This window comes from Strix aluco, chromosome 1, assembly GCF_031877795.1.
Source record: "Strix aluco isolate bStrAlu1 chromosome 1, bStrAlu1.hap1, whole genome shotgun sequence".
Lineage (NCBI taxonomy): Eukaryota > Metazoa > Chordata > Aves > Strigiformes > Strigidae > Strix > Strix aluco.
The window spans coordinates 1483140-1498068 of record NC_133931.1 but is presented as its reverse complement, the minus strand read 5'-3'; the positions used below and the strand labels follow the sequence as shown (position 1 = coordinate 1498068).

The window sequence follows — 14929 nt, the reverse complement described above, 5'->3', positions numbered from 1 at the left end:
TGTTCCTCCTATATGTATCTCATGTTCCTGTAGGATATTGAAGCACATGTGCAGGGTGGGCAGGTGTGTCAATATAAGAAAATATCATAAGACTGCGCTAAAATAGCTTTTTTTGGCATATTTTGCCAGTTTGTTAATTCCCCACCCCCCAATAAAATAAAATTGACTTTTCACTTGTGAACTTGAATGATTTAACATCAGTGTCATGTGCCTGTTGCAACTGGAAGAAGGCAATAATAGTTGCTCCACCAAACTATAGGAAGAAATGGTATTTTACTGGTGGATGAGGACAGTGGGACTTCCCAGGGTAGGTGAGGTTATAGCCCTCATACCCTGCTGCTTCATCTAATTAAAAAAGGGCCATGAAATCCCAACGTGTGCTGCTCCACAGGACTCCCCTTTATTATTAAAAAAAAATAAAAATTAAGTGGAAATGTGCTGGTTCAGCAGAAACGTGCCTGGCTGCAGTTTTGGTGCAAACAGTGGGAATCAGAGCCAGTGCAGGGGAGTGAGCAAAAATGTGATGCAAAACACATCTTAATTACTTGGCCAGGGAAATGCATTGATGGGGCTTTTTTTTTTTTTTTTTTTTGCTGGATCAGCATTTTGAATGTCCTTTGGTAGCAGCCACTTTTCCTCCCTCCCACAAGTCCACTTGTCAGATGAGTAATAATGTGGGTTTCTGGGTGCTACAGTGCTTAGAGCTTATGAAACATGGGAAATCGGGGGGGGGGGGGGAGAAATAAAATCAAAGTTGTGCCTGAAATTAAAGGCTGAGGGGGGGGATTATGTTGTAAAAATTGAGTTGCACAGAGAAACTTCCTTTGCATCTCTCTATGCCAGAGCTAAATGCAAACAGAAGAAAGTTGTGGGTAGCCCAGTGTGGAGCAGAGTTTGCAGCTGAACTTGCTGGTTTCTTTGCCTCTGTGGAAAAAAAAAAGCCTCTCAATACTTTAAAAAAATAATCTCCTGAACTGTTCTGTTCGGCGTATCAGTCTCCTTTCCTGGAGAGGTTGCCATGAGTGGTGTGTTGGAAAAAATGCACGTGGTGTTTGCTCAGCGGTGTTAAGAGGGTTTGTTTGCTGGATAAATAAATGGGCAGAGGCAGGGGAAACCGTTTCCTTTCCTGTTCAAATACTGGCACTGGGTGAAGCAATCAGGGAGATAAAGGTGTCGCCAATAAACCAGTTTCTTAAAAAGAAATTAAAAAAAAAAAAATTCCAAAATCTGTTTGGGGTTAGCGAAGCAAACAGCTGATAACTTCACCGAGGAGGTTGAGGGAGACACGTAGGCTCTGCGTGCTCATACAGAGGTCAGTGCTTGCCCCAGACAAGGAGCACAAAGTGTCTCAGTGAAGGTTTGTTCACAGAAATGACCGAGTGCTCCCCTAAATTACCACTCTGAGAGGTACTGTGCTCTTCACTGCTGCATGTGGCACTTGCAGAGTGCAGATTGAAGTGCCCCAAAGTGACATTGGGCTTTAAAACCTGGTGACAAGTCCTGGAAAAACTTGCACGTTCGTGAAAAATCCTGCAGAGCAAAAGCAGGCTTTGGAGGGTGATATGTCATTTCTGCTGCAGAGCAGGGGTGGAAACACTGCTCAGAAATATATCATGTCTATATGCAAATGTTACCTTGGTGTTGCTGGTTTGCAAATCAGCTATTGGTAATGAAAGAAATTGAAAAAAAAAAAATAAATATTGTTGCCAGCTGGGATCAAGAAGGGGCAACTCCCCTTAATTCCTATTGGAAGAAAAGTGTCCTAGAGGTGTTGTGATGTGTGGAGGACTAAAATAGCGACTAAATACTGGTTTATATGGAAAGAGGGTCATTACTGTGCTGATACTGTATGGGGAACTGCAGAAATGCTGAAGGATGTTTAAACAGAGGCATCCGCAGAGATCTTTGGATCTGCTGTGAATTTGCTTTGTTTTTTTAGAATAAAAAAATGCATTGGTCTTGGGAAATCCCAGCAGAGGGGAGTCAGGGGAGGAGATACTAAAGGACTAGCATCTTAAAAGAAAAACAGTGTAGCTCCTTCTACTGCCCTGAGCCAGGTCAGAGCAAGGCCCCCAAAGGACGCTATCCACAAAAAAAACAAGTCAAAGGCAACGTGCTCTGCAAAAGGTGGGGGAAAGTGGTGCTCGGGCTGAGCAGAGCTCGTGCACGTGTTGTTTTTCCTGGAGCCTGGCGTGATTTAGCACAAGCAGCCAGAACCCCTTTCATCCGATGACTGCACACTGTCAGCTCTGGGTTATCTCTCCCTGCTTTCCTTCGGAGCAGATAAGAAGGTTAATATCAGCCTGGGAGCTTGTCTTTCTGGGAGCAGGCAGCTGAAATCAATCCTTGGTGTTTACATCTCCTGACGTGCAAAAGTGAGGAAGGGAGGGTAGGGTCCAGCTGTACTAATGGGCAAGCACAGCAAGCCTCTTCTCTTGCAGAAGGGTTGTTCGCACCCAAAAATAAGTTTTTGCTCCTCAAACCCAACCATTAAGCACTTTTATTTGGTGTGGGTGAGCACCTTGAGGGCTCACAGCCAGATCTGGATCAGCACTGGAGGTGGGAGCATGGGTGGGCAAGGGGAAGGTTGCTCTGGGGCACAAATAGCAGGTTCGTCTGAGCAGGGTGCAACACTGTAATGAGCTTTGCCTGGCCTCAACCTCCACGACACACTGGATGCTCTGGCTTCCCTGGTCCCAAAAGGCTGAGAGAGTTGGGGGTGTTCAGCCTGGAGAAGAGAAGGCTCCGGGGAGACCTTATTGTGGCCTTTCAATACTTAGAGGGGGCTTATAAGAAAGATGGAGACAGACTTTTTACCAGGGCCTGCAGTGACAGGACAAGGGGTAATGGTTTTAAACTAAAAGAGGGCAGTTTCAGACTAGATCTAAGGAAGACATTTTTTATGATGAGGGTGATGAAACACTGGACCAGGTTGCCCAGAGAGGTGGTCGATGCCTCATCCCTGGAAACATTCAAGGTCAGGTTGGACGGGGCTCTGAGCAACCTGATCTGGTTGAAAATGTCCCTGCCCATGGCAGGGGGGTTGGACTGGATGATTTTCAAAGGTCCCTTCCAACCTAAACCCTTCGATGATCATGTGCACAGCAAGAAGCATGGTTTTGCGGGAAGGTTTGGATGGATGCACGTGGTATTGCATCGCTGGATAACTTAATCTCTATTTATTAATGCAACCAAGCATTGATAAATAGTCATTGACAAAATGGGAGAGGTTTGATCCACTCGGTATTGTCTTGCAGGGCCACCAGTAACCATAAGGTCAAAGAGACGGTCGCCCTGGAGCTGAGCTACGTGAACTCCAACCTGCAGCTGCTGAAGGAGGAGCTGGAGGAGCTGAACAGCAGCGTGGACGTGTACCAGAATGACAGGTACGCCAGGCAGCTGCCTGTGGTGTGGGAAGAACAGCTTGCTCTGTTGGGATTTTATTTTTATCATTATGATAATTTCATTTTCACTTTTTCTGGGAGCAAGGCAACCTCTTGCCGTGTACCCAATCCTCTGCCTCCCTGCTCTGCGCAGGGTTTGACCCTCTGGCAGGGACCACGAGGTGGTGGCTGGGGAATAGGGGAGGACTTGGGCATGGGCCAAATTTGCTGGAAACCGTTCTTCATCCTGGAAACACCAGTGTTTTATTCGTAGAGCTACAAGGAGAGCAAGCTCAACAGCTTTTCATAGCAGATACTTAAATACTTACTTTGGGGATGGATGGTGCATCCTTTGGACACTGATGTCCCAAAGCAGGAGCAATAGGTTAGAAACAACCATCTTCACTTGCATCGTCCCCCTTTCCTGACCATCCCACCAGAGCATCGATTTTTTCCACCAGGTGAAACAGGGTATTTAGCAGAAGAAATTAAAAGCATGGCTGCTCAGGTGCCCACCCTCCTGTTCTGGCTGTTCCCAGAGCAGATTACTCCCTGATTTCTTTTCCCATCGAGGGTATTAGGTTATTTTTCTCTCTTTCCGAGGTTAGACCTTTTGTTAATTGAAACACTGTCACTTTGAAACGCTTACCAAGCCACCTTGGGCTTGACTCATCAGAGCAGTAATCCTAGCACGCTCGCCAGCAGCAAACCAACGTGCCAGGGCGGCTCAGCAGCGCCGTTTTGCTGGGTGAGAAAAGCAGAAATCCCTGAGGCAGAACAGACCAGGGACGCTGCGGCAACGTAGGAGCCGCTCCTTCCCTTCCCAAGATGAATGGGTGGATGGCATTTGGTGACACCAACTGCATGTTGCGGTTGACATGCCTGAGGGGCGGGATGCCATCCAGAGGGACCTGGACAAGCTCGAGAAGTGGACCCATGTGAACCCCATGAGGTTCAACAAGGCCAAGTGCAAGGTCCTGCGTATGGGTCGGGGCAATCCCCGGTATCAACACAGGCTGGGGGATGAGTGGATGGAGAGCAGCCCCAAGGAGGACTTGGGGGTACTGGTGGGTAGAAAATAGGACATGACCTGGCAATGTGTGCTTTCAACCCAGAAAGCCAACTGTATCCTGGGCTGTGTCCCAAGCAGCATGGCCAGCAGGTCGAGAAAGGGGTTTCTCCCCCTCTACTCCACTCTGGTGAGACTCCCCCGCAGCCCTGCATCCAGCTCTGGTGTCCCCAGCACAGGACAGACATGGAGCTGTTGGAGCGGGGCCAGAGGAGGGACACGGAAATGGTCCAAGGACTGGAGCAGCTCTGCTGGGGGGAAAGGCTGAGATAGTTGGGGGGGGTTCAGCTGGAGAAGAGAAGGCTCTGGGGAGACCTTAGAGCAGCTTTCCATTACTTAAAGGGGGCTGATAAGAAAGATGGGGAGGGACTTTTTTGTAGAACCTGTAGCGATAGGACAAGTGGTAATGGTTTTAAACTAAAAGAGGGCAGTTTCAGACTAGATCTAAGGAAGACATTTTTATGATGAGGATGGCAAAACACTGGGCGAGGTTGCCCAGAGAGGTGGTCGATGCCCCATCCCTGGAAACATTCAAGGTCAGGTTGGACGGGGCTCTGAGCAACCTGATCTGGTTGAAGATGTCCCTGCCCATGGCACGGGGTTTGGACTGGATGACCTTCAAAAGTCCCTTCCAACCCAAACCATTCCATGATTCTATGTCCATCCATGTGCTTTTCCTGGCTCGTGGTCCTCCTTGGGAGAGGATTGCTGTACTACTGGGGACAGAGAAAGATGTAAAGACCAGGAGAGTATCAGTGGCTCCATCCTGCAGGTTGATGCAATGACATTAAATGTAGGACCAGGGTGATCTGGATTGTGTTAGGGTCGTGGGGTCTCCTATGGGGAGAAAGCCAGGGGAGCCCATATATCCACCACCCTTGGGTGTTTGCTGCTCTCAGAGGGTCTGTTGCAGTCTCTGAACGTAACCCTGGGTGTTGGTCTTTCTTCTGTGCTAGAAGTAGGGATGAATGGAACATCTCCTGAGTTGCATGCGTCCTCCCCAAGTTCTCCCCTGTCAGAGATTCTCAGCTTTTCCAACCCACCACTTGTTTGCCCTGGTTTAAAAAGAAAACAGCAGCAGCAGTAACCCCAAAACCCTGCCCAGGCCAAACAAAAGCCCCTTTGTTTTCTCTAGGCATTGGATTCAAGCGGAAATCTTGTTAGGGAACAAACAATAATGGCTTTTCTGCACTAATTATAGCTCTTGAAGCTGTTTATTCAGTATGAACAGATTAAAATGTGGGTGCAACCTCCCTGTCCCGTTCCCCAGGTTTTTGCAACTCTACCTCTTTTCCTCCCTGGACTAATGAGTGATGTGTTAACAAGTCATCAGCGGTTTCTGGAGGTAACAAGAGGGGGCTGTTGTGCAAACCTGGGTTGGCGAGGGCTTGATCCTGCCTGACCCACCTCCCATCTCACACTCTGCCAGACTTTCTTGTCTCATTAAACCAGTCTCCTGGGAGGCCAAGTGTCCGAGGATGCGGTAACATGGCTCGGTGCCGGGGTTGGGGACATTCCTGAGGGATAGATGGGTATTGGGAAAAGCATTTGCAGAGCTGATGTGAGCTGCAGGTACCACGGTGGGTTCCTGTTCCCCATCTTTGTGTGCAGGAGTCAGATGATGTGTCTAGCTTTGGGGCTCTTCGCAGGGCTGTAATTTCTGCATGTTCCAGGCTCTGCTGCTTATACAGACCTTTTCTTCTTGGCAGCAGAAAATCAAAATAGCTGCAAAATCCCCCAAAAGATGGTCCTTCCTGACTGTCATCCTGCAGCGCTTCTTCCTCAGTGCTGCACAACTGCCCTGTTTTAATGTCAAAACACAAACCTCTCCCCAACTGGGTGTTCCCAGAGTCATCATCGTCTTCAGCATTTTACGATATTGACCGGGCTCTGTGATAAGAGCTATTATTAGACCACTGCTTTTAATAGAGGTAGAAAATTTCAATATCAGGTGCAGCGCTGCAGTCTGAGTAAGTCCTTATCAGCGCTGAAGCCCAGATTAGCACGTAGGAGTGGGTGAATCCGTGACCTGTGCTCGCATCACACCCGGTTCCCAAGAGCTGGTAATTAAAGCAGCTTTGTCGCTGGAGCTGATTTTGGTTTTATTGTCCTTGTTATGGACAGAAAAGCAGAAGCTGGAGGAATAAGGGTGATGGTTTCAGGTTATTTTCTGTGCACATCTCTCACACTGCCGTTTGCAACGTCACATTGGGAAGAGAATCCTTCTACTGTGCAGAGTCGGGTCCTCTTCTAGTTTTACCCAGCAGAAGCCCAGGGCAAAGAGCTGCTTCATTTTAGTCCCTGACACACAGGGTCTCTCCAAGGCTTTTAAACCAAACACCAAACAGGTCTCTGTCTTCTTCCAGCGAGTCCATCAGCGTCCCCATGATCCCTTTGGGCCTGAAGGAGACGAAGGAGCTGGATTTGCTGGTACCGCTGAAGGTGAGTGTTGGGGTTTTGCACACTTGATGCGATGCAAGATGATGGAGGGGAGTGATTGTGCACTTTGGGGGATGTTTCAGCACATGGATACGGTTGGGTGCTGTAGAGGAGATGCTGCAGCAGCTGAAAAACATTTTCTATTTTGGAACAGCTGCAAAAAAATAAATTTATGGGGAGGAGCTGGACTTAAAGCATGGGAAAGTGTGAGATGAGGGTCTGGAGATGCTGGAGAGCAAGAGCCAGGCAGGGGAGGAGATGCTATTCCCTGGTGCAGGTTTCCTTGCAGGGACAGCTGGCAAGTTGCTTATACAGAATCGCCCAAAGTCACCCTTTAAATCATGAAAATTGTTTTGAATGGTGACTCAGGGTTTTCTTTTCTCTTCTTTCCCCATCCAGGATCTCATCAGTGAACACTATGGAGAGGAAGGCATCTTGTTTGAAAAAGAAATTAAAGAGTTCATGGAGCTACGGCAGGTCAGTGTCCCTTGAATTGCAAAGTCTTGCTTTGACTTATCCAGAAACGCTCGCTGGAGGTGCCACATTTTGCTCTGGGGTCCTCTCAGCCTCTCTCCAAACTGCAAACAACTTCTTGTGTCTCAGGGTGCAGGATTCCCGTGCTGGAGCACCTCAGCTTCAGTTCATAGCTTACGAAATATTACAGACCATTTAGTAATTGTTTTCTTTCCCTGTCCTTTAATGCCCTGCTAACCTAGAACTGAACAGCAATAAAAACTATAATGTAATCCACTACTGGTTTATGAATATTAGTTCACCCCCGGCAAGACTAAATGACTGCTCCCTCTCCAGCTAGCGCTTGGAGAAGAGGAAATATAAAGCAATCTGGTAAAGGTGAATTTTCTCCTCTCCTATGAAAGAGCTCTCATATGTAACTTCAAGTTTTGCCTTGCTGTGAAGCTTTAATCTGGGAGAGCAGAAAGAAAGAGACTTGCTCAAGTCTTTGTGAAGGGCCTGATCCCACTCTTCAGGCTGTGGGAGAGGAGCCCTGCAAAGCCAGAAGATGGAAAAAGGCTCATGGTTAAAACTAGGTGTTAGGACAGCTCTGACCCTCCTCCCCATGCCAGGTCAAAAGTTCAAAGGCTTTTTAAAGAACGAAAAATCATATTTCTTCCCTAGAATTTATTACATCAGCCTTTGCATGAGTTTCTCTTAAAAAAAAAAAAATCCCAACATGGTTTAGATAAGTGTTGCCTCCAGCATAACTCCCAGGCTGCTGGCTCTGGATTTGGGTGCCCCAGTACCTAACTGGTGCCTCCCCAACCTTTTCCACAGCTGAACCTGTGCTGAGGGGGACTGCCTGTGCAGCATCTCATCCACTATTGATCTGATTCTATCGATCTAATAACTGAGGTGGAGTTTCTTCTCTCTGGGCTGGCCAGCATGTGCAGCCTCATAAATCCGTCATTTCCCTTCTTGTTTTCCCCCTCTTTTCCCACCCCTGTGTCTCCTCTCCTGTCCCTGCAGGCAATGCGCACCCCGAGCCGCAACGAAGCTGGGCTCGAGCTCTTGATGGAATATTATAACCAGCTCTACTTCCTTGACAGCCGTTTCTTTCCTCCCACCAAAAGCCTGGGTGTCTTCTTCCACTGGTTGGTGCAACTTTCTTCATCCCACCTGGGGCATCGTGAGTGGGGAGGGAGCCGGTGCCAAACCTCCACGACAGGATCTCTGCCTTGGCAGCAAAGCTGCCAGTCAGAGAGGGACCTGGGGGGGTGATTGATAATGAGCCAGCAGTGTGCCCAGGTGGCCAAGAGGGCCAATGGCATCCTGGCTTGTATCAGCACTAGCGTGGCCAACAGGGACAGGGAAGGGATCTCACCCCTGTGCTCGGCACTGGTGAGGCCGCACCTCAATGACTGGCTTCAGTTTTGGGCCCCTCACTCCAAAAAGGCCATTGAATGGCTTGAGTGTGTCCAGAGAAGGGCAGCAAAGGTGGTTCAGGGTCTGGAGCACAGGTCTGATGGGGAGCGGCTGAGGGAAGTGGGGGGGTTTAGTGTGGAGAAGAGGAGGCTGAGGGGAGACCTCATGGCCCTCTACAACTTCCTGAAAGGAGGGTACAGAGAGGGGGGATGAGTCTCTTGAGCCAAGGAACAAGCACCAGCGCAAGAGGGAATGGCCTCAAGCTGCGCCAGGGCAGGGTCAGACTGGCTCTTAGGAAGTATTTCTTTGCAGAAGGGATTGTTGGGCGTTGGAATGGGCTGCCCAGGGCAGGGGGGGAGTCCCCATCCCTGGAGGGGTTGAAGAGTCGTGTTGACCCAGCGCTGAGGGATCTGGTGGAGTTGAGAACGGTCAGTTTGAGGTTAATGGTTGGACTGGAGGAGCTTCAAGGTCTTTTCCAACCTTGATGATTCTGGGATTCTGTGTAAGCCGGAGCTGAGTTTTCACCTTGCTCTGGGCTTGATGTTGCCCTGGGTTGGGCTGGTTAGGGGGGACAGGGAAAGTGTGTGCCCCAAGGGGATGAGCCGTGATGGGAACAGTGGCTGCGAGCCCATGTAGAGCACTGAAAACCCTCCAGGCTCCTCCTGCATCCATGGGCGGGGACCGAGGGATGGTCAGGCATTGACTTTTCCCTTTTCCAGGTACGACTCATTGACAGGAGTCCCATCCCACCAGCGGGCACTAGCCTTCGAGAAGGGCAGCGTGCTCTTCAACATTGGAGCCCTGCACACCCAGATCGGAGCGCGGCAGGACCGTGCATCCCTGCCAGGGCTCAACCAGGCCATCGATGCCTTTCAGAAGGCGGCTGGTATGTGGGTTACCCCCCCCTTCCCCAGCTCACCAGGAGCATGCAGGCAGCATTTCCCTGGGGTGGGGATAATCCACACGAGTGCAAGAAGGGGAGGGAGCAGTCGTGCAAGGACAGATAGGGACAGGGCATCTCCAAGGGACCACAAACCAAGTTTGAGCCAGCAGTGTGCCCAGGTGGCCAAGAAGGCCAATGGTATCCTGGCTTGTATCGGCAATAGCGTGGCCAACAGGGACAGGGAAGGGATCTTACCTCTGTGCTCGGCACTGGTGAGTCCACACCTCAATGACTGGCTTCAGTTTTGGGTCCCTCACTCCAAAAAGGCCATTGAATGGCTCGAGCATGTCCAAAGAAGGGCAACAAAGGTGGTTCAGGGTCTGGAGCACAGGTCTGATGGGGAGCGGCTGAGGGAAGTGGGGCGGTTTAGTCTGGAGAAGAGGAGGCTGAGGGGAGACCTCATGGCCCTCTACAACTGCCTGAAAGGAGGGTGCAGAGAGGGGGGATGAGTCTCTTGAGCGAAGGAACCAGCGGCAGGCCAAGAGGGAATGGCCTCAAGCTGTGCCAGGGCAGGGTTAGACTGGCTCTTAGGAAGTATTTCTTTGCAGAAGGGGTTGTTGGGCGTTGGAATGGGCTGCCCAGGGCAGGGGGGGAGTCCCCATCCCTGGAGGGGTTGAAGAGTCGGGTTGACCCAGCGCTGAGGGATCTGGTGGAGTTGAGACCGGTCAGTGTGAGGTTAATGGTTGGACTGGAGGAGCTTCAAGGTCTTTTCCAGCCTTGATTCTGTGATTCTGTGAAGTTGAAATTTGGCACCACGTTGCTTCTGGGGGTTATGAAGAGAAGCTGGGATGACCCAACAGCCACCCAAAGGGCTCTTTCTTACCGCGTGGCAGTAGGGATGTCCCAGCTGGGGAGAGGAGAGATGCTGATCCATCTGCAAGCACCTGGGGAAAAAAGGGACCCTGGGACTGCCATCACCCGGAGCTTTGGAGGAGAAAGCTGTGGGTACAAGGATGGTTTAGATAGCAAGGGAGGGACCCTGACTTTTTTATCCACCAGTTTTAGTGAGATGTTTGATGTGTGAGCTGGGTTGCCAGCTCTTCTCTTCCTCCGCTGCTGGTGGGGAAACCTTTGTGGTCCAAAAGTCTGACCTTCCCACTTACAAACCCGGTGGCTACCAGGAGCTTCTCCCTCTTGCAGGTGCCTTTAACTACTTGAAGGAAAACTTCTCCAATGCTCCCAGCCTGGATATGAGCGCTGCCTCCTTGAATATGCTGGTGCGGCTGATGGTCGCCCAGGTCCAGGAGTGTGTCTTTGAGAAGATATCCTTGATGCGTGCCCAGCATGACTTCCTTGCCCGGCTGCAGCTTGCCCAGGAGGCAGCAAGGGTGAGCACCTCAGGGAGGAGAGGACTTGGTGGGGCTGTCACCATTGGAGAGACTCCTTCTGTGGTGGGCAGAACCCCCTCAGGAGAGGAGAGCCTGCTGTCGCTGTCTCCTGATGGATGACCTACACCTCAATCCATGGCTTAGCAGCTTGTCTCTTGACACCTCATAGGTGGAAGATGTCTACTCACTGGTGCACCAGACGATGACCCAGGCCCACGTGAAGGATTATGTTCCCTTCTCTTGGACCACCATGGTCCACGTCAAGTCAGAGCATTTCAAAGCCCTCTCCCACTACTTCGCTGCCATCGCTCTCTGCGACTGCCCTGGTGAGTGTTACAGCTCGGAGGCAGCTGCCTGCTCAGCCACATGCTGGCTTCACGTAGTAGCCTGGTGTTTGGGAGGGATTGCAAAAACAAAAAAAAGGTGAAGGGAGGCATGCCCAGAGTAGGTGGATACAAAACCTAAAGTTTTTGTGATGCTCTGAGCTGTTGATCTGGCTTACTGACTCAGCGATTCATGCACAGGGCAGATTTCCTCTATATTTCTGGTTTGCACTGTGCTTGCAAAATCCAAAAAGGTGCTGTAGGGATGTCACCTGCTGTCCCCTTTGGGACTGGGTGGATGAACAGGGGGTCAGCTGCCTGCTGACCACACATGTGCCGGTGTCCTCGGCTGGGCATCCTCCAGAGACACCCCGGTCCATGTGGCGAGCCAGCTGGGGGCTTCAAAAATAAAACTAAAGCAAAAAAACTACAGGATATCCCTGGACAAACTGGTCTGGGCTACTTGAATTTAATTGCTAGCCTCATGGCCGGCATCCCAGGGTATGTGTGGCTGTGCCAGAGCTGGGCTTACGTGGCTCCGTGGAGCCAGCTGGAGCACGGACGTGGGATGCAACCCATGATCTCCATCTGTGCCATCACTGACACCCATGCAAGGAATTTTGGGTCAAGCAGAGGATCTGGGGGTGGGCAGGCGATGCACGCTGTGACCTGTGGTGCCGACCCATCGCTTGGTGGGGTGGCTGAGGACAGGCTGGGGGACTTCTTGAGGGATGACTGCCAAAAGCAGTGCTGTGACGGTGATGACGATGGCTGCCAGACTGTCCCAGCATCCTCCCCCGCTCCGGAGCCTGCCCAAAATCTTGCTGTCGGGCTTGTGCCGCGTGGGTGTTGCAGAAGCAAGATTGAGCGAGGAGAGCTGCTGGGGCAGAGACGGAAGAGAATGGGGTACTGTGGGGCTGGAGTGGCTTAAAGACAGAAACAGCAGAGGATGGTGATGGAGCTGGGTTTGCATGGGGGTTACAAGGGACAGAGCAAACCTTTCCCCTAAAATTTTGAGGCTGTTTGTCTCTCTTAGTTACCTTAGGTGCTGAGGAAAACACAAATCTGCAGGAGATCCCTAATTTGGGTGTTTGGGGATTTTTTTTTTTGCTCTATCCAGACCATGCTGTTGAGACCCTGTGCCTGCTTGCTGCCTCTCCCTGCCCCCCTTGTTCAGAATAACAAATCTTTTGCTCCCATAACTAGCTGGCAATAAACTCCTTACGCTGCAGTTTAATCCCCAGAGGGGATGCTGGCACAGAGAGAGTTGGCACAGGGAGAGCCAGCCCTGGAGCTGCTGGTTCCCAGCCCACTGGATGCTGATGCCAGGGTGCTCACCAAGCTTTGGGATCTTCCATTTGGACCAGCAAGTTCACAAAGCTCCCTGGAACCCTCTGGGTTGATCCTTATTGCACTCTGTGCCTGCGGAAGGAAGCTGTCATAGAACCCTGAGCTCCCTGTGAGCCAAAGGGGATTAGGAACAGCTTTGGCTGGAAATAAGGGTGTAAAAATCACACGTACAGAGCCCAGCATGGTGCTTGGAGTGCTTGTGCAAGCCGTATCTATCTCAGTTTCTCCACTGAAGGGACCTCCTTGGTTGCACTGCAAACTCTCTGCCCATGCAGGGGTCTCAGGCTCAGCAAGGAGGGCTCAGCTCCCAGATTACACTTTAATCTGCTCTGCTTTTGTGCTTGAGTTGTTGTTGTCTTGGCTCCGTGTCACTAACCTTCAGGTGGGCAGAACGCAGGGCTCTTTATTTCCAATCTTGCTTCCGGACCAGAGGGAAGGAGGCAAAAGAGCTAGATACTTGTGCTGTGCACAGGACAAATCCTGCACTTCTCTTCAAAGCTTGGTGCAGCCATGAATGTGAGAACTCATCCCTCTGCCCTTCTGTGATGTGTTGGTTATTGCAGGCTGTGGCTGGGTGAGAGGAAGCTGCTGCTGAAGTTATTGGGGCCACATGAACATGGATGTGGCTTCCTGGTCCCCTTGTCCCCACTGCCACAGAGGACTGGGTGGCCGAGCAGTGCCCTGACTTCTCTCTAAGCCCATCCCCACCCATTTATTTCACACAGCGGCATCTGATGCTGAACTGCCGGAGCAGGAAAAGGCTTTTATACAGTTCCACGTCACCATGCCAGAGGGACCGTCACTCCCCATCCTGCTGCAGGACCCCGAGGAGAGGAGGAAGCTGGGTAAGCACTTTTGGTGGGGGCAAAGCCCCCCGTTCTTGCAATGGCCAGCAGGGACAGGGAAGGAATCTTACCCCTGTACTCGGCACTGGTGAGGCCGCACCTTGATGAGTGGGTTCAGTTTTAGGCCCCTCACTCCAAAAAGGCCATTGAATGACTCGAGCGTGTCCAGAGAAGGGCAACGGAGCTGGTGCAGGGTCTGGAGCACAGGTCTGATGGGGAGAGGCTGAGGGAAGTGGGGGGGTTTAGTGTGGAGAAGAGGAGGCTGAGGGGAGACCTCATGGCCCTCTACAACTGCCTGAAAGGAGGGTGCAGAGAGGGGGGATGAGTCTCTTGAGCCAGGGAACCAGTGGCAGGCCAAGAGGGAATGGCCTCAAGCTGCGCCAGGGCAGGGTCAGACTGGCTCTTGGGAAGGATTTCTTTGCAGAAGGGGTTGTTGGGCGTTGGAATGGGCTGCCCAGGGCAGGGGGGGAGTCCCCACCCCTGGAGGGGTTGAAGAGTCGTGTTGACCCAGCGCTGAGGGATCTGGTGGAGTTGAGAACGGTCAGTGTGAGGTTAATGGTTGGACTGGATGATCTTCAAGGTCTTTTCCAACCGAGATGATTCTGTGATTCTGTGAAACCTCGCTGCATGGGTAGTGAGGTCTGTCATAACCCTACCCATGTAGGCATGGTCTCCACGAAGACATGTGATGAGCTGTTGGGGGGGTTCTCTCCATGCAAATACATTTTTTGGGGCTTTCTTTGAAAAGAGCCTCTCCTTGGAAGGCAGGAAAGCATCATGGTTCCCTGTTAGGGTGTTGAGGACCAGCTCACGGTGCTTGCACCAACCTGTCCAGGCGAGTTTGACAGTAAAACCTCGGGCACCGAGGTGTCCTGAGCCAAGTAACGTCACCCAACGCAGCACAGAGAAATCCGCAGGGACACAGGGATCCTGGAAGCTGCTTGGCTTGGGCTTGCTGTTGACTTGGCTTGATGACAAGAAGACACAGCAGATGCCAGGAGGTGGCTTTTTTAGCTTCATCGAAAGGCCTGGGAGACGAGAACTTCCTCCCATGCGGATTTTCAGCTTCAGGAGAAAAACAGAGTGTTGCTTATTCAGCTGAAGTCATGTTTTGGCAGCCCCTCCGTAACAAAGCTGCAACGAGAGCAAGCTCAGCTTGATTTTGGGGTGTCGTCTCCTGTTTGCCTCTGACACGAGCTGCCTCCTGGTGCTCTTTCCCCTCATTGCACACACGTGAAAGGAGACAGGTCCCACCAGGGATGAGTTTGTCATGTCTCTGGCCCCAGCAAAGTCCTGCTGGCTGCTCAGCCAGATTTCACTGCTGGGTATGGGGGATGGAGGGCATGCATGAGGAGACTACTTAAACGA

The 14929-nt window shown here is 51.2% G+C and overlaps 1 protein-coding gene across 2 annotated transcripts in view; it reads left to right on the top strand.

The window, feature by feature from the left end:
- Positions 1-14929, top strand: part of RHPN1 (rhophilin Rho GTPase binding protein 1) — a 32702-nt gene that overhangs the window by 11048 nt on the left and 6725 nt on the right. For both annotated transcript variants that reach the window (XM_074829232.1, XM_074829136.1), the window contains exons 3-10: positions 3258-3386; positions 6819-6894; positions 7291-7368; positions 8377-8501; positions 9492-9658; positions 10856-11043; positions 11213-11369; positions 13442-13561. In XM_074829232.1, coding sequence (XP_074685333.1) covers positions 3258-3386; positions 6819-6894; positions 7291-7368; positions 8377-8501; positions 9492-9658; positions 10856-11043; positions 11213-11369; positions 13442-13561 — 1040 coding nt within the window. The remainder of the gene's footprint in view (positions 1-3257; positions 3387-6818; positions 6895-7290; positions 7369-8376; positions 8502-9491; positions 9659-10855; positions 11044-11212; positions 11370-13441; positions 13562-14929) is intronic.